A 21,128-nucleotide genomic window follows, 5' to 3' on the forward strand; every position below is an offset into this window, starting at 1 on the left:
CACACATGCAGGCTCTCGGGTGGTAGAACACCTCTTGCACAGGCTATGTGGCACCTCGTGTGGGCTATGGGCAGTGGGGGCAAACCACTAGGGGTCTGTGAACAGGTATAACCTGCATCTCCGGTCACCTCAGGAAGCCAAAGAGGAGGGCACTGCAACCAAGCACCATCTGCTGTTGCTCTCACTCACCTGAGAATGCACATGCCCTGCTATTGCCACTGCCAAAGGCACTGGGTGTCGCCTACACCTGCCTAGGGGTCACTAGGATCTGTAACCAGGAGCGGCCTGCACCACCTCCCCCATAGGTCCTTACCACTGTCAAGGGCTCAGCAACTGGGCAGTGGTTACAGGCTCTGACCGCAGCCTCCAACTCCCTGGAAGCACAAGCAGGCCATATACCAGCACACCCCTGATCAAGGGGATAGCAGCCTGCACACACTGAGGAAAGATACCAAACATACAAAGAAGAACTTATACCTATCCTTCTTAAACTTATCCAAAAGATTGAAGAAGAAGGAACACTCCTGAAGACATTCTGTGAAGCCACCATCACCCTAATACCAAAACCAGACAAAGATACTACCAAAAAAGAAAACTATAGGCCAATATCTTTGATGAATATATATATATTCATCCCAGGTTCACAAGGATGGTTCAACATATGCAAATCAATCAACATCATACACCACATTAACAAAAGAAAAGTCAAAAACCACATAATCGTCCCAAGAGAGACAGAAAAAGCATGTGACAAAATCCAACATCCATTCAAGATAAAAACTCTTACCAAAGTGGGTATAGAGGGAACATACCTCAACATACTAAAAGCCATTTATGACAAACCCACAGCAAATATAATACTCAATGGACAAAGGTTAAAAGCCTTCCAACTAAAATCTGGAACAAGACAAGGATGCCCAATGATAACTATGAAATGTGACAACGTAAACCTGAGCATATACACACACATACACACGTCATTTGTCATTTATTGTACAGCAGAAATTGACAGAACATTGTAAATCAAGTAAAATAAAAAACAAAAAATAAATTAATAAGTCTACATATAGCAACTGCTAGAGAGGGTGTAGAGAAAAGGGAACCCTCCTACACTGTTGGTGGAAATGTAAATTGGTACAACCATTATGGAAAACAGTATGGAGGTACTTCAGAAAACTAAATATAGAACTATCATATGATCCAGCATTCCAGAAATTATGGGCTATTATACTATATAGTAGTGCAGGCTAAAATGATGTAGGTAAGGGTTAGGGTTGTCGACTTGGACATGGTCAGAGGTGATCCAGAATATGCATATACTCCAAAGGTTGAGTCAGAGAATTTACTAACATATTGAATCTGGATTAAGAGAGGAATTACTCTTAATTTATCAGACTGCCAAAATTTTGGTGTATCAATTTAAACAGGTTTTTAGGGAACTACACAAATCAAGACCTGGTTGGGAATATAGGGAGGGTTTATTATAGATACTCCTCAGGCATAACATTGAAAATTTTACTTCTGCAGCAACAAAGGAAGAAAGGAGCATATCTAAAACTGCTCTTTGCAATAGAAATCAACAAGTGAAATGGAATGCTGAACCGGTGACAAGTCCTAAACACTTAGAGCTATTCAGACAGTTCAGTACGTAGAATGCCCATCTTTTAACCTAATATTCTTTGGTTCAAGTCTGTGAAAAAAATTTCTCCTTTCAACTATACTATGGACTACTGGAGGTTAAGTATCCTTTTATTTAATATATAGGAAGAACTCAAGCAATGTTTGACAATGACAATGGTAAACAATAATTATGAAATGTGACAAAGTAAAACTGAGCATAAAATCATTTGTAATAATTACCAATAGTGGTTATTAACTTTCTATGTTACCCTATGTTATTTTAACTTAGAAAGTCAATGACAGAGTACTTTTTCCAGATATTATCTTATCCTTTTCCCCTAGCAATAGAAAAGATATTGCTTATTCACTAAGCTGAAAAGGAATAACTACAATTAATTACAAACTCCTTTAAAAGGTTATAATTTTAGACCATCATTATTAAGAGGAACTGCAAAGGTGTTGAGGTCACTATACTGACTGATGACTAAGAGTAGAGTATACAATTCTATTCTTATCTTTACTAAAAAGTAGTACCAGCAGAACCTAGATAGATCTAAACTGTTCTTGAAGATTAAAATAAATAACAAGCAGGAGTTCCCGTTGTGGCTCAGTGGTTAATGAATCCGACTAGGAACCATGAGGTTGCGGGTTCGATTCCTGGCCTTGCTCAGTGGGTTAACGATCCGACGTTGCCATGAGCTGTGGTATAGGTCACAGACGCGGCTAGGATCCCACATTGCTGTGGCATAGGCCAGCGGCTACAGCTCCAATTCGACCCCTAGCCTGGGAATCTCCATGTGCTGCGGGAGTGGCCCAAGAAATGGCAAAAAGACAAAATAAATAAATAAATAAAATAGTAAGCAAAATCAGATTTTTAAGTTTGTAAATAATGTCTGGGAATTTCACATAATGGAAAGATAAGAATGCACAAAGTGACAGATATTTAAACGCTATGGCTCTAAAATTGGAACTAAACACTGAGTTTGAAATTGTCTAAAGTAGTCTTTATTCTAGTCAATACTCTTAATACTAAAATTTATAATCATTTTAGGTTCAACCTTTTCACTAATTTCTGAAGTCATATGTAATTACTGAGAAGTTGAGATTTTACTCTAAGCTTATTTACTCCCACCTTGCACTTCACCAAACTAAACAGCTTATAGTTTCCTTGCTTATACCATATTGCTATATTAAAAATCATGCCAAGAGTTCTCTTGTGGTGCAGTGGGATAAGAATCCAGTGTTGTCACTGCAGTGGCTTGGGTTGCTGCTGTGGCACAGGTTCAACTCCTGGCCCAGGAACACCCACATGCCACAGGCGTGGCCAAAAAAAAAAGGAAAATCATGCTTTCAAGACTTTGTTATTCACTGTCTTGTCACCTTTTCTACTCTTAATCTAGATAACTTCTATTTATGTGTCAAAACTCATGTCAGGAGTTCCCATCGTGGCTCAGCAGTTAACGAATCCGACTAGGAACCAGGAGGTTGCAGGTTCGATCCCTGGCCTCTCTCAGTGGGTTGAGGATCCAGCATTGCAGTGATTTGTGGTATAGATTGCAGATGCAGCTCAGATCCTGCGTTGCTGTGGCTCTGGTGTAGGCCAGCGGCTACAGCTCTGATACGACCCCTATCCTGGGAACCTCCATATGCGGCAGCAGTGGCCCAAGAAATGGCAAAAAGACAAACAAACAAAAACTCATGTCAGGTATTATTCCTCTAGAAAGCCTTTTCTAATTCCTTCTTTTACTCCTTAACTAAAGCCGAATTAACTTTCTCTGCTATGATCCCATCTTTTTTTTTTTTTTTTTTGTCTTTTCTAGGGCCACAATCATGGCATATGGAGGTTCCCAGGCTAGGGATCTAATTGGAGCTGTAGCCACCAGCCTGCGCCACAGCCAGAGCAACTCAGGACCCAGCCACGTCTGCAACCCATACCGCAGCTGACAGCAACACCAGATCCTTAGCCCACTGAGCAAGGCCAGGTATCGAACCCACAACCTCATGGTTCCTAGTCGGATTCGTTAACCACTGAGCCACAACAAGAACTCCTGATCCCATCATTTTTTATGCAAACCTTCATATCACTATACATTCTCCCTCATGATCTGTAGGGGACTGATTCCAAGACCTCCACCAAATACCAAAATCTGCGGATACTTAAATCCCTTACATAAAATGGTCTAGGGAGTTCCCCTCGTGGCTCAGCATTAACAACCTAACTAGGATCCACAAGGCTGTGGGTGTGATCCCTGGCCTCACTCAGTGGGTTAAAGGATCTGGCGTTGCCGTGAGCTGTGGTACAGGTTGCAGATGCGGCTCAGATCCCACATGCTGTGGCTGTAGCGTAGGCCAGTGGCAACAGCTCCAATTCGACCCTTAGCCTGGGAACTTCCATATGTCACGGGTGTGGCCCAAAAAAGCAAGAAAAAAATTAATAAATAAAATGGTCTAGTACAGTGAGGTTCCATATCTGTGGATTTAACTAATTGCAGATCTCTCAGCTAGGGAGAGCCAGATACACTTAGTACACATTGATGATACTATGATACTATACGTCTCCTCCTCTAGACAGTAATTCTTCAAGAGAAAAACCATCACTCACTAGTTCTTTGCACCCAATTAAACCCATGTTAGGGAGTTCCCGTCGTGGCTCAGTGGTTAACGTATCCGACTAAGAACTATGAGGTTGCGGGTTCAATCCCTGGCCTTCCTCAGTGGGTTAAGGATCCAGCATTGCCTTGAGCTGTGCTGTGGGTCACAGACGTGGCTCGGATCCTGCATTGCTGTGGCTCTGGCGTAGGCCAGCGGCTACAGCTCTGACTAGACCCCTAGCCTGGCCTTGCTCAGTGGGTTAAGGATCCAGCACTGCCTTGAGCTGTGCTGTGGGCCACAGACATGGCTCGGATCCTGCATTGCTGTGGCTCTGGCGTAGGCCAGCGGCTACAGCTCCGACTAGACCCCTAGCCTGGGAATCTCCATATGCTGCGGGAGTGGCCCTAGAAAAGGCAAAAAGACAAAAAAAAAAAAAATATATATATATATATATAAAAAACTAAACCACTGCAGGTTGATTATACTACCTTCAAATAACATTTTGATTCTAATTTAAGTATCCCACTAGGGAATCTATAAACACTGTTGTTCATGTGTGTGTGTGTTTGCACTCACACGTGTGTGCAGTGCCTCTTGTTCATGCTTATGATCAATATTCCTCTAACTAAAGCTAATAATAAACCAATAAAACTGGCAACCTAGTCATACACAAAGACCAAGTTGATTCAACTATATTTACCTTCTCAAATGATTATATAGTTCCTTGAATTTTCTACTATTAATGCTTTTTTAAAACTTGTTATTTTAATTTTGTAGTATTACAGACACAGTAACTTCTTTTTTATTCCTAAGACAAATTTTAACCATTTTAACCATTTTATGCACACTGTGTCATTAGGTACACTTGCAATATTATGCAACCATTACCATTGTTCATTTCCAGAGCTTTCTTATCATCCCAAACAGAAACTCTGAATCCATTAAACAATAACTCCCCCATTCTCCATTTCCCTCAGTCCCTGGTAACCTGTCTACCTTTTGTCTCTATTAATTCCCCTATTCTGTGCATTTCAGATAAATGAAATCATTAACTACTTTTCCTTCTGTGTCTGGCATATTTCCCTTAGTACAGTGTTTTCAAGGTTCATACATCTTATGGCATGTATCGGAATTTCATCCTTTTTTAAAGGCTGAATGATATTCCATTGTACATATACTCCTTATTTTGTTTCTCATCACTCTTTGATGGACATTTGGTTTGTTTCCACATTTTGGCTACTGTGAATAATACTATGAATACTTGCATGCAAGTCTCTGTTTGAGTCCTCACTCTCAATTATTTTCAGTATATTCACAGAAGTAGAATTTCTGGATCACATGGTAATTCTATATTTAACTTTTTGAGGATCCACTATATTATTCCCCAAAGTGACTGCACTATTTTACATTCCCACCATAAATGGATTAAGATCCCAATTTCTCCACATCAGCACCAACATTAATTTTTCATTTATATAATAATAACCATCCTAATAGGTATGAAATGGTAGCTGTGATTTTGATTTGCATTTTACTAATGACTAGTGATGTTGAGAATCTTTTTATGTGCTTAAAAAATATTACATAAAAAATATACTAAGAAATTTCCTAAGAAAAAAATTGGATGATCTTACCTAGAGTCTTGATTATTAATTAGTAATTCAAGGTTTTGGGCAGATGATGAATCTATCATGGCTGTCTGTTCACTACCCTGGAAACAAATCTTCAGCGATTTTGGTGCATAAAGTGAATTTTGAATAAACTCAATATATTTTAATAAAGCTGCAACAGCTGCAAGGCAGTAATACCTGTAAGGTGACCAAATATACATCCCTATAAATCTTTAGAATAAAAAAAAATATTGCTATACAACAGAATGGATCTAGAGATTATCATACTAAGTTATGCAAGTCTGAAACAAAAATACCATATGACACCACTTATGTGTGGAATCTAAAATATGATACAAATGAACTTATCTATGAAACAGAAATAGACTCACATACATAGAGAACAGAACTGTAGTTGCCAAGGGGAAGGAGGATGAGGGGGATGAATTGTGGGATAAGCAGATGCAAACTATTATACATAGGATGGACAAACAAGATCCTACTGTATAGCACTAGGATATATTCAGTATCCTGTGATAAACCATAATGGAAAAGAATATGAGAAAATGTGTTTATTTATTTATTTATAAAATATATAAATATATAAAAAGATAGAGAAAGTTCCTGCTGCAGGTTAGGGATCCAGTGTTGCCTGTGCAGCAGCTCAGACTGCTGCTAAGGTCAGGTTTGATCCCCATAATGGGAACTTCCTGATGTACCATTCTAGGTACACATTCAAATAATATCAGAAAAGTCTGGAGTTCCCGTCGTGGCTCAGTAGTTAATGAACCCAAACCAGGAACCATGAGGTTGCGGGTTTGATTCCTGGCCTTGCTCAGTGGTTGAGGGATCCGGTGTTGCCATGAGCTGTGGTGTAGGTCACAGACGTGGCTTGGATCCTGCGTTGCTGTGTCTCTGGCATAGGCTGGCAGCTACAGCTCCAACTGGACCCCTAGCCTGGGAACCTTCATATGCCATGGGTGTGGGCCTAGAAAAGACAAAAAAAGAAAAAAGAAAAAAAAATCTGAGAGCTTTAAAAGTACAGTCAGGAGGTCCCAATGTACAGGAAAGTAAGTTTTGATCTCTGTGAGAGTATTCATCATGATGAACTGAGTGAACAAGTGGCCCAACTTAGCTCAAAGAAAAGTATCTGTTCAGCAAGTTCTAAGAAATATCCGTTCTAAAAATATTCCCTATCTCATTCTGAATCTTTTAGGAGTAAAGGTATGAGGCAACGGAAACACAGCTTTAACTGTGTTCTATTTCTGTGCTCTCACATTTCTAGTTTACTCTAGCTACTCACTCTAGCTTTTTACTCCAAAGTGAGCAGCAACCACTAGCACAACAGATTATCATTAATTTGGAGACATTCTATATAAATTAAGTTAGCAAGATATGCCTTGTGTATAAATTTTATTTGTATTACTATTTCAATAATTACTGACTGTGTTTTATGAGCCAGACATTTTCCTAGGTGGAAGGGAAGAGCAAAGAATAAAACAGAGAAAAGACCTTGCCCTCCTGAAACACACGCTTGAGATGTACTACTTTCTTTAAATTATAACTTACTTGGACTGAACCTCCATTAGGACAGTGCTGAATTCTGCTGTGCATAACTGTTCAATGTACTCTAGTCCTTTTGTTTCATTGAAGTATTTCCTTTGGATAGTAGTGAAATTAACATTCTGAAAAGAATTTTTAATTACAAAGTAAAATTTAAGTTTCACTTGCCCCAAACTGCTTTTTTAAACACATGCATGTATGTGGGTAGGTAACTTAAATATTGTATAAAGTTTATTTTTCATTATTTATTACTTTCTAGCGTTAAATGAGTTTTATCAGCTATTTACAAAAAGAGGATGATGATCTGTCTTGCTAAGTGAATTACAGTAGTCTGTAGCTTTTATTAGGCTATATTCAAATGAAATTTAAGTATAATAATAAAAAATAACATAAGAGTCTCTGCCTTCTACTACTTTTATTCTACAGCAACAACAGCAGCAAAGGTTTTACATTCAGCCTCATGTACTCTATCATAATTGAAAGAGGGTAAATCTTTGTGACACACTCGTTGGGGAAGACAATTCCAGCTCTCAAATACACTAGTTGGGGAAGACCAATTCCAGCTATCAAATCTATGAAATGCTATCTAAATGAGGCGAATTTATTTTAAAAATAAAAGGAAATAATGGAATTTTTTTAAAAAGAGGAAAAAAAGCATGCAGTTGCAGAGTAAAAGGTCTGCCTGCTTTGAATAAAAGTAATAGATAAGAAAGGTAACATAATAACAATAGAATGTGAAAGAGCTATAACACTGAAAAAAAAAGTCATAAGCAGGTAGGGAATCTGCTATGTGCCGAGACTGTTTAGACAGCTACTTCATTTAATCTTTATAATAATACTGTAAGTCTTGGAGAGATAGTTGGGGAGAGGATTAAGATGGTGGAACAGAAGGACTGGAGCTCAGCTTCTCTCCTAAAAACAACAAAATTTGCAACTAAATGTTGAGCAATCTCCACCCAAATTGACGGGAAACCTTAAAAAAGATACCCTATTCCAGAAGAAAAAGAGGAGGCCACATCAAGAGGTAGGAAGGGGTGATTTCACCATATAAACAACCCCATACCTCCAGGGTGGGAAGCTCCACAGCCTGAAAACTAACTGGCTCACAGAGACTCACCTACAGGAGTGAGAGTTCTGAGCCCCACGTCAAACCCTCACATGCAGGGATCTGGCACTGGGAGAAAGAGCCCCTGGAGCATCCAGCATTGAAGGCCAGTGGGGCTTGTGCACAGGAGTTCTACAGGACTGGGGGGAATGGAGACCCCATTCTTAGAAGGCACACACAGGCTTTCATGTGCACTGGGTCCCAGAGCAGAGCAAGGTCTCCATAGGAATCTGGTTCAAACCTGACTGCAGTTCTTGGAGGACATCCTGGGAAAACAGGGGTGAATGTGGCTTGTTGTGAGGGAAGGACATCGAAGGCAAAGCTCTGGGGAATATTCAGCAGCCATGTCTGTCTCTGGAAGTGGCCATTTTGGGAAAATCTGCCCCCACCTGTCAGTCAGCACTGAGAAGCCCAGGCAAACAACACTCCAGGTGGGATCACACCCCGGCCCTCAGTAAACAGGCTACCTAAAGACCCCTCAGGCACACAGCTGCCTCTAATCCCATCCAGAGACTAGGCTCCACCCATCAGAAGGATTAGAATCAGTTCCACCTACCAGTGGGCAGGCATAAGCCCCCCCCATCAGGAAGCCTACAGCAAGCCCCCACACTGACTTCAGACACAAGGGGGGCAGATGCCAGAAGTAAGAGAGGCTACAACTCTAGTATCTGTAAAAAGGCCACCACACCAAAAACCTATAAAAATGAAAAGACGGAGAACTATAACTCAGATGAGGGAGAAAGGAAAAACCCCAGAAAATCAGCTAAGTGATGAGGAGATCCTCAGCCTCCAGGAAAAAGACTTTAGATTGTCGATGCTGAAGATGATGCAAGACATTGGAAATAAACTGGAGGCAAAGATGGATAACTTACAGGAAACACTGAGCAAAGAGATACAAGATATAAAATTTAAACAAGAAGAGATGCAAAATACAATAGCTGAAATAAAAAACTCACTAGAAGCAGCTAACAGCAGAATACAGGAGGCAGAAGAATGAATAAGCCAGGTGGAGGACAGATTAGTGGAAATTATGGATGTGGAACAGAAAAGAGAAAAAAGATTGAAAACAAATGAAGAGAGTCTCAGAGAACTCTGGGACAACATGAAACGCACCATCATCCGTATTATAGGGGTGCCAGAAGGAGAAGAGAGAGAGAAGGGGACAGAAAAAATATTCCAAGAGATCATAGCCGAAAACTTCCCTAACATGGGAAAGGAACCACTCACTCAAACCCAGGAAGCAAAACGAGTACCATATAAAATAAACCCAAGGAGGAATACACCAAGACACATATTAATCAAACTGACCAAAATTAAAGACAAAGAGAAAATCTTGAAAGCAGCTAGAGAAAAAGAAACAAGGGAACCCCAATAAGGTTATCGGCAGATTTTTCAGCAGAAACTCTGCAGGCCAGAAGGGATATACTTTACGTGATGAAAGGAAATAACCTCCAACCAAGATTACTCTACCCAGCAAGGCTCTCATTCAGATTTGAAGGAGAAATCAAAACCTTCACAGATAAGCAAAAGTTGAGAGGATTCAGCAACACTAAACCAGCCTTACAACAAATACTAAAGGAACTTCTCTAGGCAGAAAAGAAAAGGCTGCAACATGGAACAAAAATTCCACAAATGACAAGGCTCACCAGTAAAGGTATGAAATCATCCATGCACAATTATACCACCAAAATCAGAAATCATGAGAAGAGGTGGGTACAAAAGCAGGACACTGGAGATGAACTTGCAATTAAGAGACCAACAACTTAAAACAATCTCGTACACATATAGACTCTTATATCAAAACTTCAGAATAACTGCAAACCAAAAATCTACAATTGATACACAAACAAGGAATCTCTGGAGAAGAAATACATCACATAGTAAGTAAGTGCATAATCACCATGAAGGGGGTCATTTGACATCATTCTTGGAACGCTGAGGTCTTCTTAGATCTGATTCTGATTTCCTCTCCATCAAAGAATTTATGATAATTATAATTAAATAATGCAACTGTATGATTAAATAATGCAGTTCTACAATTGTATTATTAATAACCATTTCTCTCCATGGTACAATGTAAGGTCTATAATGTCTTGTTTATCACATCACCTAGAATGGTGTAATGCCTATATTGAAGAATCAATAAGATGTAACAAATTGTGAGGACATATTTATATAGTTACACTGTTTTTTAACCAATTTATGCATTTTATATTTTACTTATTTTCAGAGGGTGTACTATTTTTGTTATTCTTACCAGTTATTATTTTTATTATGCTATATAAAATATTTAATGGTATATGACTTTCTTCTTCATAAATTTTAGTTGCATAATATACACAATTGTTATATAATGCTAATTTTTAAAGAAAAATTGAAATGTAATAGATAATACTAAATAGTAAAGGTGAAAGCCATACAAAATGGGATAAAGTATAGAATAAATTTCCTATTTGTCTCAGCCTATTTTCCATTTCATTTCTCCAGAGGGAGTCACTCTATCTCTTTCTTAAGATCCATGATATAATAATTGTGTGAATGTAATTGTGTTTAAATATATGTATGTTATTCTGTAAAAAAAATAAAAATAAAATTTCAAAAAAACAACAAAAAATAATAATACCGTAAGTCTTGTATTAGTTACAATTTTTCTCTAAGACAAATTCTGAAAAGTCAAGTAACTTTTGGAGTTCCCTTGTGGTGCAGTGGGTTAAGGATCCAGCATTTTCACTGCAGTGGCCTGGGTCACTGCTGTGGTGCGGGTTCTATCCTGGCCTAGGAACTTACATATGCCAGGGGTGCAGCCAAAAAAAAAAAAAAAAAAAAGTCAAGTAACCTTTCTAATATCATACAATAGATATGTGCCAGACCTGAGACTTGAATTTACATTTATTTGACTATGAGGTCCATGTTCCTTTCACTTCATATTGCTTCTTATTTAATGAAGGTCTTTTTATGGTAAGTGCAATAATAATAACACTGATTTTTCCCTCTGCTTATAATACCTTTATACTAAATACTTCTATGGCTCTCTCTCTCTCACTCCCTTCAGGGCTTTACACAAATGTAACCTTATCAATGTGACCATTTCTGATAACTCTGTATGAAACATCAGTTCTCTAGGAGGTAGATACCATTATTGCCCCTATTTTACTGATGAATAAAAACTGAAGCTTAAACAGGTTCATCTATCCCACGTTCTATGTGATTCTGTCCATGTAGGACTGCCAATTGCAGTACTCTGTACCCCACAGAAAAAGCAAATGACCTGGGATTAATTAATCATACAGCTTCTATTCTCAGAAACAGTGATTAACTGTGGGAGCATGAACAAAGCAGGAATAGTCACGGTTCTTCTCTAGAAATCATATATGAACACAGGAAGAAAGAAATTATTTTTTCTCTCAGTTGGCTAAGCTGAAAGGACAACAGCCTCAAGCTATCAGCAATCTTTTTCTTTCTTTTTTTTTTTTAGGGCCGCTCTTGCAGCATATGGAGGTTCCCAGGCTAGGGTTCCAATAAGAGCTACAGCTGCCGACCACAGCCACAGTCACAGCCACATCAGATCTGATCTGCATCTGCCACCTACACCACAGGTTATGGCAATGCCAGATCCTTAACTGAGCAGGGACAGGGATCGAACCTGCAACCTCATGGTTCCTAGTCGGATTCGTTTCCGCTACACTATGACGAGAACTCCAGCAATCATTGTCTTAAACCTCACTGAGGTTCCTATCTGCAGAGAAAGGAAGGAAGGAAGGAAGGAAGGGGAGATGATGGTAGGGATGAGAGCAGGAATAGTATCTATCTAACCATTTGGCTTCCCAGTTACATAAGACGATAAAGAATTTCCTCTTAAGTTACTTAAATTAAATTTCTGTTACTCACAACCAAAGGACTTAGGATGCTTAATCAAAACAAAATAATGAAAGTATACGGAGAGTTATACATAAATAAGGGTGATGAAAAAAAGTCTGAAGTAATGAATGAAAAAGATAGATACAAAGTCTTGTCTAATAGCAACAACAGATTTACAGCAGGGATCATTTCCAGCAATGAGTCAAAGATAACTGATCTATGTAGGATCTCTAAGAACACAAGAAAACTTATATGACTATAGATATTGAATATATTAGGAATATACAGGAGTACCTGTCATGGCTCAGGGGAAATTAATCTGATTAGGAACCATGAGGACACAGGTTCAATCCCTGGCCTCGCTCAGTAGGTTAAGGATCCAGTGTTGCCGTGAGCTGTGGTATATGTCATAGAAAAGGCTCGAATCTGGCATGACTGGGGCGTATGTAGGTCAGTGGCTATGGCTCCCAACCCCTAGCCTGGGAACCTCCATATGCCATAGGTATTGCCCTAAAAAGATTATATATATATATATTTGCACTCCTCAGGAATTATTCTAACTGCAATGTGTTAGGAACCACAACCTCCATTCCACAAAGCAGGGAGATTTGCTAGAGGGAAGAAATAAACTACGTGGTGGAAAGGCTGTTACTGAAAGGCAGAACACTGGCTGAATAAGGTTCCAAAGCACTCCCCTGCCCCAGGCCCACAGATGGAGACTGAAGTAGAAAGCTGTGAGATAGGACATGCTGCCAGGGGAAGCTGCAACAATTCTGTAATACAGATCAAATTCTTCAAAAGAAAAAATACCTGCTAATAGCTGCTATCCCCTAGAAGAATAAGAACTTCAACTAGCCCAGCACCACAATAACTAGCTTTCAAGAAGCTATACTTAAGGAAATCCACACTTTCTCTAAGGGTCTGCCTCCTGTATACTCTGGGAAACCCTCTTCTTACCTAAAACATTTTTCCTTTTGTTGAAAATATATCAGAGTTCTGACCATGGCACTGTGGTTTAAGAATCTGACTGTGGCAGCTCAGGTCGTTGTGGAGGTGCAGGTTTCATCCCTGGGCCAGCACAGTGGGTTAAAGGATCTGGCATTGACACAGCTGTGGCGCAGATCTCAGCAGTGCCTCAGATTCAATCCCTGGCCCAGGAACTTCCATATGCCATGGATGTAGCCATAAAATTTCAAAAATTTTAAAAATAAAATACATCAAGGGTGCCAAATCAAATAACTGCATTTTTTTTTTTTTTTTGGCTGTACCCATGACATGTGGAAGTTCCCAGGCCAGGGACTGAACCTGCATCACAGCAGCAATGGAGCTACTGCAGTGACAACACCAGAGCTTTAACCAGTTGTGCCACAAGAGAACTCTGGATTCCCTGTCATTTTTATTTTATGCATTAATAGTTCCCCTTAGGACTTGTTTTTAGTGAGTACTTCAGCGTAAACATAAAATTGTTCAAATTACTGTTCTTCAGCATAGGATAAAATGGAGTTTAATAAGAATAAAAATCACTTACTTTGAAATTTTCTGTGATAAGGGTAAACAACTTGGTTGAATTCCCCACAACACAAGCAGTATTTGACATTATTATTTCCAAAGGTGATAAAATTTTGAGTTTAGTGATCACCTAAAATTGTTTGAATAAACAATTTCTTAAATGCAAGTTTAGAATTCTCTAAAACAAAAAAGTTTCATATTTTTCTAAGAGACAAGTACTTATAATTAATTCAGAGATATACAAAATCACAACTGTCCTAACTATGTATTTGTAATGATGATACGTTAAACACACATCCCATAAAATTATAAATACAAAATATTATCATAAAGATAGGCTATATTTTATTCACAGTAGTTTGTATCAGCTCTAAGCCCCCAAATAATTTGAACTTATCAAATATGTATTCCTAAAAATAGATTTTTTTAAAAATAAATTCTTCTACTCAGTATTTTATTCATCTCCTTGAAAAACATAAAGATTCAACAGTTTATGGTGATTCATCAACATGGCTACATCGATACAACTCAGAAGTTGAAAAGTACAGAAACACAGATGAGAAACATCTATTTTATAACTGCTTTTTATCTACTTTATAATTGCTTTTTACAATATAAGGTGCATTTCTTAGTCTAGAACTATTCTAGACACAGAAATTCTTTTTTTTTTTTTTTTTTTTTTTGCCATTTCTTGGGCCGCTCCTGCGGCATATGGAGGTTCCCAGGCTAGGGGTCTAATCGGAGCTGTAGCTGCCGGCTTACGCCAGAGCCACAGCAACGCGGGATCCAAGCCGCGTCTGAGACCTATACCACAGCTCATGGCAACGCCGGATCCTTAACCCACTGAGCAAGGGCAGAGACCGAACCCGCAACCTCATGGTTCCTAGTCGGATTCAGTAACCACTGCGCCGCAACAGGAACTCCTAGACACAGAAATTCTTAAAAAATATGCCAGAACATTCCTCTTTTTAAAAAACTTTTATCCTATTATTTTTAAATTTCATAAAAATGTTCAATACCCAGATAAAAAGTTAATATGCACTACTAATACCACTTAGGTTGTTAGGTATATTAAAAAATTAATTATTAGAGTTCCCTGATGGCCTAGCAGTTAAGGATTCAGCATTGTCATGGCTGTGGCTGTGGCTGTGGCTCAGGTTCAGTCCCTGGCCCGGGAACTTCCATGTGCTGCGGGCAAGGCCAAAAAAAAAAAAGTTAATTATTAGGTGGTAAAAAGAAGCCTACACACTGGGGAACCATAAAAGGGAATTAGGAAAAGGAATAAAGAACAATAAAAAATTAAAAATAACATAGAACTTAATATTTTAATAACAGTAATTGGGTCAAATAACTTTTTAGAATATAGAGATCAGGAATAGACTATCTCTACCTGATTAAGTTACACAAATTCCCAGGACAACAGGCCAGTGGCCCGAATTAATAATAAGTGATAGAAAGCGAAAGCAAGAAGTTGAGAGACTAAATTATGACTGATCTGGAGTTCCCGTCGTGGCGCAGTGGTTAACGAATCCGACTAGGAACCATGAGGTTGCAGGTTCGGTCCCTGCGCTTGCTCAGTGGGTTAAGGATCCGGCGTTGCCGTGAGCTGTGGTGTAGGTCGCAGACGCAGCTCGGATCCTGCGTTGCTGTGGCTCTGGCGTAGGCCGGTGGCTACAGCTCCGATTCGACCCCTAGCCTGGGAACCTCCACATGCCGCGGGAGCGGCCCAAAGAAATAGCAAAAAGACAAAAAAAAAAAAATTATGACTGATCTAATACACCAGTTTCCCTTATCTCTGGAAAATAAAATTTAAAATACAATTCAATGGAAACAACCCGTTGGAGATAGCACTATTACATTTACTATCTTTGGAATGAATCCAGGAATTATTAATTTGAAGATATTAATTTTAGAAACTAATATTAATTTGGAATATTCAAGTAACAGCAAAACATGTTATTTTAGAACGAAATAATATTAAAAATTAAGATCAGATTAAAACAATTTATTTTAGGTCAGAGTAATCTATATTGGTTATATAATAAATAACCTTTATTCTACCAAAAAGTCAACTAATTAGGAAAGCATTGACATGAAAATGTGCATGATGCCCTCTAGATGAACCATTTCCTAGGAGTAAAAATTCTTACCTTTGCATATGTTGTGTTGTCTGCAAACTGAGATAATATAATTTGTGGGCTTTTTAAATCAATACTTGCCATCCCTATTTCACCTCTGGCAAGTCCTCTCCCTTCTACAACGGCTACAACAACTGATGGAGAGTGCGCAGAAACTGCAGATGAGGATGTAGCTGTTAAAATTTTTTTAAAAGAAAATTTATAAACATTATAATAATACTTTCAAGTTCTTTCTCACAAGATCTCAAAGCAACAAATCTAGACACAACTATCAATATCCAAGGAAAAAATTTTCTTTTGATCATCAAAAAATAAATTTTCATACCCAGACCAAAGGAAAATGTTAATTATCTAAATATTTTGCCAAAGCTTAGCCTCACGTTTAGAAATAATAATCTTATGCATTGTCTTATTTTATACTTTGTTGGAATGACATGATAAATTTGGGATCAGAAAATAGATTATGTATCATCTTATCATTTAAAAGTTATATGAATTTGAGCAAATTATTTCATAATAATCATAAATCACAAAATATAATGTAATAACTACTCTAACTCAAGAGGTGGCTGAAGGATCAAATGAGATAATACATATGAATGTATTTTATAAAGTATAAAACATTATACAACTATAAACTCCAATTATGAGATACCTGCATAATGTTGTATATTTTATTGATGTGCCAAGAATGTTCTAAGTTCTTTACTTGGATTAACTTACTGAATTGTCACAACAGCTCTATCAATATGCATCGTTATTTTCTCCATTTACTTCTAAGGAGACTGAGGCATGAATGGAACTGATAAAATTTGTACACAGGCTGACTGGCTCCAGATCTGATGCTCTTAACCTCGACAAAAATTAGTGACTTTGAGATCTGTGCCTTACAAACCATAAATATGCATGTAAGTAGTTTAATCTTTCTAAAGCAACCATTTCTTTATCTGCAAACTAGAAATACCACATCTTTCCATAAAGTTGTTATAAGAATTAAATGCAATATAGAAGAGTTATGTAAAGCATGTCAAATTAATCGTGGATTCAAAAAAATGTCAGACTAAATATATCTAAAATTTTATTTTCAAAAAACAAAACTGGGGAGTTACCGTCGTGGCTCAGTGGATAACGAATCCGACTAGGAACCATAAGGTAGCAGGTTCGATCCCTGGCCTTGCTCAGTGGGTTAAGGATCCAGTGCTGCCGTGAGCTGTGGTGTAGGTCGCAGATGCAGCGTGGATCTGGCATTGCTGTGGCTATGGCGTAGACTGGCGGCTATAGCTCAGATTAGACCTCTAGCCTGGGAACCTCAATATGCCATGGATGCAGCCCTAGAAAAGACAAAAAAAAATTGTCTTTTACTCCTTTTTCAACTCTTTAACATATCTTTTTCTTCTCTTTTTTCCCTCACTAGTCTAGAATACCTTTTTTATTTCTATCTCCTATTATAACACCTACAAAATTATTTAAACATTTACGCTTAGTCAGCAGTCAACTTAAGAGTTCATTCAAAAATCTATTACGTCTAGGAATTCCTGTTGTGGTTTAGTGGGTTAAGAGAATGCAGATTTGGTCCTTGGCTTCATTCAGCAGGTTAAAGATCCGGTGTTGCCACAAGCTGCAGCATAGAGCTGGGATCTGGTATTGCTATGGTGTACACAGGCCTGCAGCTCCTATATGACCCCTAGCCCAGGAACTTCCATATGCCACAGGTGTGGTTCTAAAAAGGAAAAAAAGAAAAATCTATTGTGTCTAAATCTCAGAACGCTTTTTGCCATGAAAGCCTTATTACACATGGTGATTGAGTTTATATTCGATCTACAGAAGTCAATTAAAGTTCTGCAATCAAATATGACCTTCTCTCTCTCTTTTTTTTGACGTCACCCGAGGTTTATGGAAATTCCTGGGCCAGGGATGGAATCTAAGCTGAAGCACTACAGCATTGCAGCTGCAGCAATGCCAGATCCTTAACTCACTGCACCACAGTGGGAATTCCCAAACTTCCCATTTATAACTGGAAGCTAAATACTAAGTTCCAGTGTTTGGAAATTCAGTACACTTAGAAAACATCTCCCTTAAACTTTATATTTTTTTTTTGGCCGCACCGATGACATGTGGAATTTCCTGGGCTAAGGATCAAACCCATACCACAGTAGGACCTGAGCCACTGCAGTGACAATGTCAGATCTTTAACCTGCTGCACCACAAGGGAACTCCATTAAAAGAATATTTACACTGTTATCTGTTGTAAGTTAGGTATATATGAGAATCACAGTACATAAAGCTTTTTTCTGGGTCTTTTCTTATTTCCCTAAAGTGGATCCTTAGTAGTCTAATTGCGGGAAAAAAGGAAAACCATCATTTATTTCTTGTCTTTTCTAGGGCCGCAGGTGCAGCATGTGGAAGTTCCCAGGCTAGGGGTCTAATCAGAGTGTAGCTGCTGGCCTATGCCATAGCAACGGCAACATGGGATCCAAGCCACGTCTGCGACCTACACCACAGCTCACAGGCAACGCTGGATCCTTAACCCACTGAGCAAGGCCAGGGATCAAACCCGAAACCTCATGGTTCCTAGTTGGATTCGCTAACCACTGAACCATGATGGGAACTTGCATATACTGTCAAATTTCTTATCAGAGTTGTACTAATTTTTAATTCTATTAGCAGTCTATAAGAAAAACCAATCTTAATGAATCCTTACTGGTATTAACTTCTGATATGTATTATTATTGTTATTATTAGCTGTTTTAATGGATTGATGCATAAATTTATATTTTTAAAAATTACTATCAAACAGAACATCATTTAACATATCCATTTGTCTTCTATATCTTGAGATGTTTACATCCTTTTTACACAATTTTTACAGGCCTTAGTTTTTCAGCCTGTTTTTATGAGGATTTTGTAAATCAATGACAATAATTTATGGATGCTACCAATCTTGCTTTTTTTTTTTTTTTTTTTTGCTTTTTAGGGCTTCACTTGCAGCATATGGAAGTTCCCAGGCTAGGAGTTGAACTGGAGCTGCAGATGCCGGCCTATGCCACAGCCACAGCAATGCCAAGTCTAAACCACTTCTGCAACCTATACCACAGCTCACAGCAACACCAGATCCTTAACCCACTGAGTGAGGCCAGGGATCAAACCTGTGTGTCCTCAAGGATACTAGTTGGGTTTGTTACCACTGGGCCATGACGGGAACTCCACCAATCTTGCTTTTTTGCTATCACAAAGATTTCTGTTTTTGTATACATAATCTTTTCCTTTATAATTTCTTCCATTGTTTTTCTACTAAGAAACTCCTTAGTATGACAGATAACCAGAAGTACAGTTAGACGTATTCATGAGCAGTTGCTCATAGTTTAGCAAGATGGTCAGGGACTTGGAAGGAACAGGTCCTTGAAGATAGTGACAAGGAAAGTTTAGGAAAAGAATGTGGATGAATCTTTTAGAATGAGCACTGACTTTGAAAATGTTTGTCTCAAGTGAATGCTCGCCAAAGGGCATCTGCTGTAAAGGAGACTCTTAATAGTGGTGGACAAAATGATACATTCTATTAATGACAATTAGCCTCTTTTCCAAGCCACCCCAGGGTTTCCTCAATAGACTGATGAACAAATGAACCATGGTAGCAAGAATTGAGACTATGCATGGGCTCAACAATATGAACTCCCTCTTACCAAGGCTGACCTGGTTAACCTTACTGCTGAATGCCCAATGTACCAACAGCAGAGATCAACATTAAATGTCCCATATAGCGTCATTCCCCAGGGGGAAAACACACCACCTAGTGGTTCGTTGATTACATTGGATTTCTTCCATCAAGGAGGAAGCAGATATCTGTCCTCACTGGAATAAACACATATTCTATTCATATTCATACACATATTCATATTTGCCTTCCTTGCCCACAATGCTTCTGCCAGCATCATCACTAGTGAGCTCACAGAGTGCTTATCCATCATCATAGCATTCTACACAGTATTGCATCTGATCAAGGAACTTGCTTCCCAGCAAAGGAAATAAATACATCAATGGGCTCCGGCCCATTGAATCAACTAGTTTTACCACATACCCCATCACCCAGAAATGTCTTGCTTAATCAAAAGGCAAAATGATTTACTGAAAACTCAGTCACAGTACCAATTGGGAGACAACAGAATGGGGTTCTCTCTTGCAGAATGTGATTTATACTTTGAATCACAGATACTATATTCTTCATAACCAGAATACACAGGTCAGGAGTTCCCGTCGTGGTGCAGCGGAAATGAATCCAACTAGGAACCATGAGGTTGTAGGTTCGATCCCTGGCCTCAATCAGTGGGTTAAGGATCCAGCGCTGCCATGAGCTGTGGTGTAGGTCACAGACAGGGTTCAGATCTGGCGTTGCTGTGGCTGTGGCATAGGCCAGCAGCTGCAGCTCCTATTAGACCCCTAGCCTGGGAATCTCCATATGCCCCAGGTGCGGCCCTAAAAAGACAAAGGAAAAAAAAAAAAAAAAGAATACACAGGTCCAAGAATCAAGGGGAGAAAACAGGAGTAGCTTATTCTCACTATTATACCTACCAATCCACCTAAAGAATTTTTGCTTCCCATTCTAGCAATTTTGAGCTCTGCTGGTTTGGAGATCTTAGTCTCCACAAGGTTATTGGTTCCACCAGGTAAGACAACAATGTTTCCACTGAACTGGAAGATGAGACTACCACCTGCCCATTTGGGGCTCCTTATTTATGCCACTGAACCAACAGGCAAAAAAGGGGGGGGGTTATCTGTGGATGGAGTGGTCAATCCTGATTGCCAAGAGGATATCATGTTGCTATTCACAATGGAGGCAAAGCAGACTATGTGTGGAAGCCAGGGTATTCTCTAAGGCACCTCTTAGTATTTCCAATAGTAAAGGTTAATAGAAAACTATAGCAACCCAAAAAGAGACAGAATGACTAAGGACTCAGACCCTTTAGGAATGAAGGTCATTCCACCTTTACTGCTGCAGATAAGGGAAATGTGGGATGGGTTGTGGAAGAAGGAAGCCATAGATATCAACTATAATCTCATGACCATTTACAGAAGCAAAAACTACAGCAGCTTTGGCTATTTTCTCTATTCTTTGTTACATGCACGTTCATTTGTATA

General features: G+C 38.8%; 1 protein-coding gene across 1 annotated transcript in view; it reads right to left on the reverse strand.

Moving 5' to 3' along the window:
- MSH4 (mutS homolog 4) overlaps positions 1 to 21,128 on the reverse strand; it is a 112,456-nt gene that overhangs the window by 85,024 nt on the left and 6,304 nt on the right. The window contains exons 3-6 of the mRNA XM_047788619.1: positions 16,008 to 16,168; positions 13,877 to 13,987; positions 7,392 to 7,507; positions 5,847 to 6,020 (exon numbers count right to left, since the gene is read on the reverse strand). Of these exons, the coding sequence (XP_047644575.1) occupies positions 5,847 to 6,020; positions 7,392 to 7,507; positions 13,877 to 13,987; positions 16,008 to 16,168 (562 nt within the window). The remainder of the gene's footprint in view (positions 1 to 5,846; positions 6,021 to 7,391; positions 7,508 to 13,876; positions 13,988 to 16,007; positions 16,169 to 21,128) is intronic.

This window comes from Phacochoerus africanus, chromosome 8 (assembly GCF_016906955.1).
Source record: "Phacochoerus africanus isolate WHEZ1 chromosome 8, ROS_Pafr_v1, whole genome shotgun sequence".
Taxonomy (NCBI): Eukaryota; Metazoa; Chordata; class Mammalia; order Artiodactyla; family Suidae; genus Phacochoerus; species Phacochoerus africanus.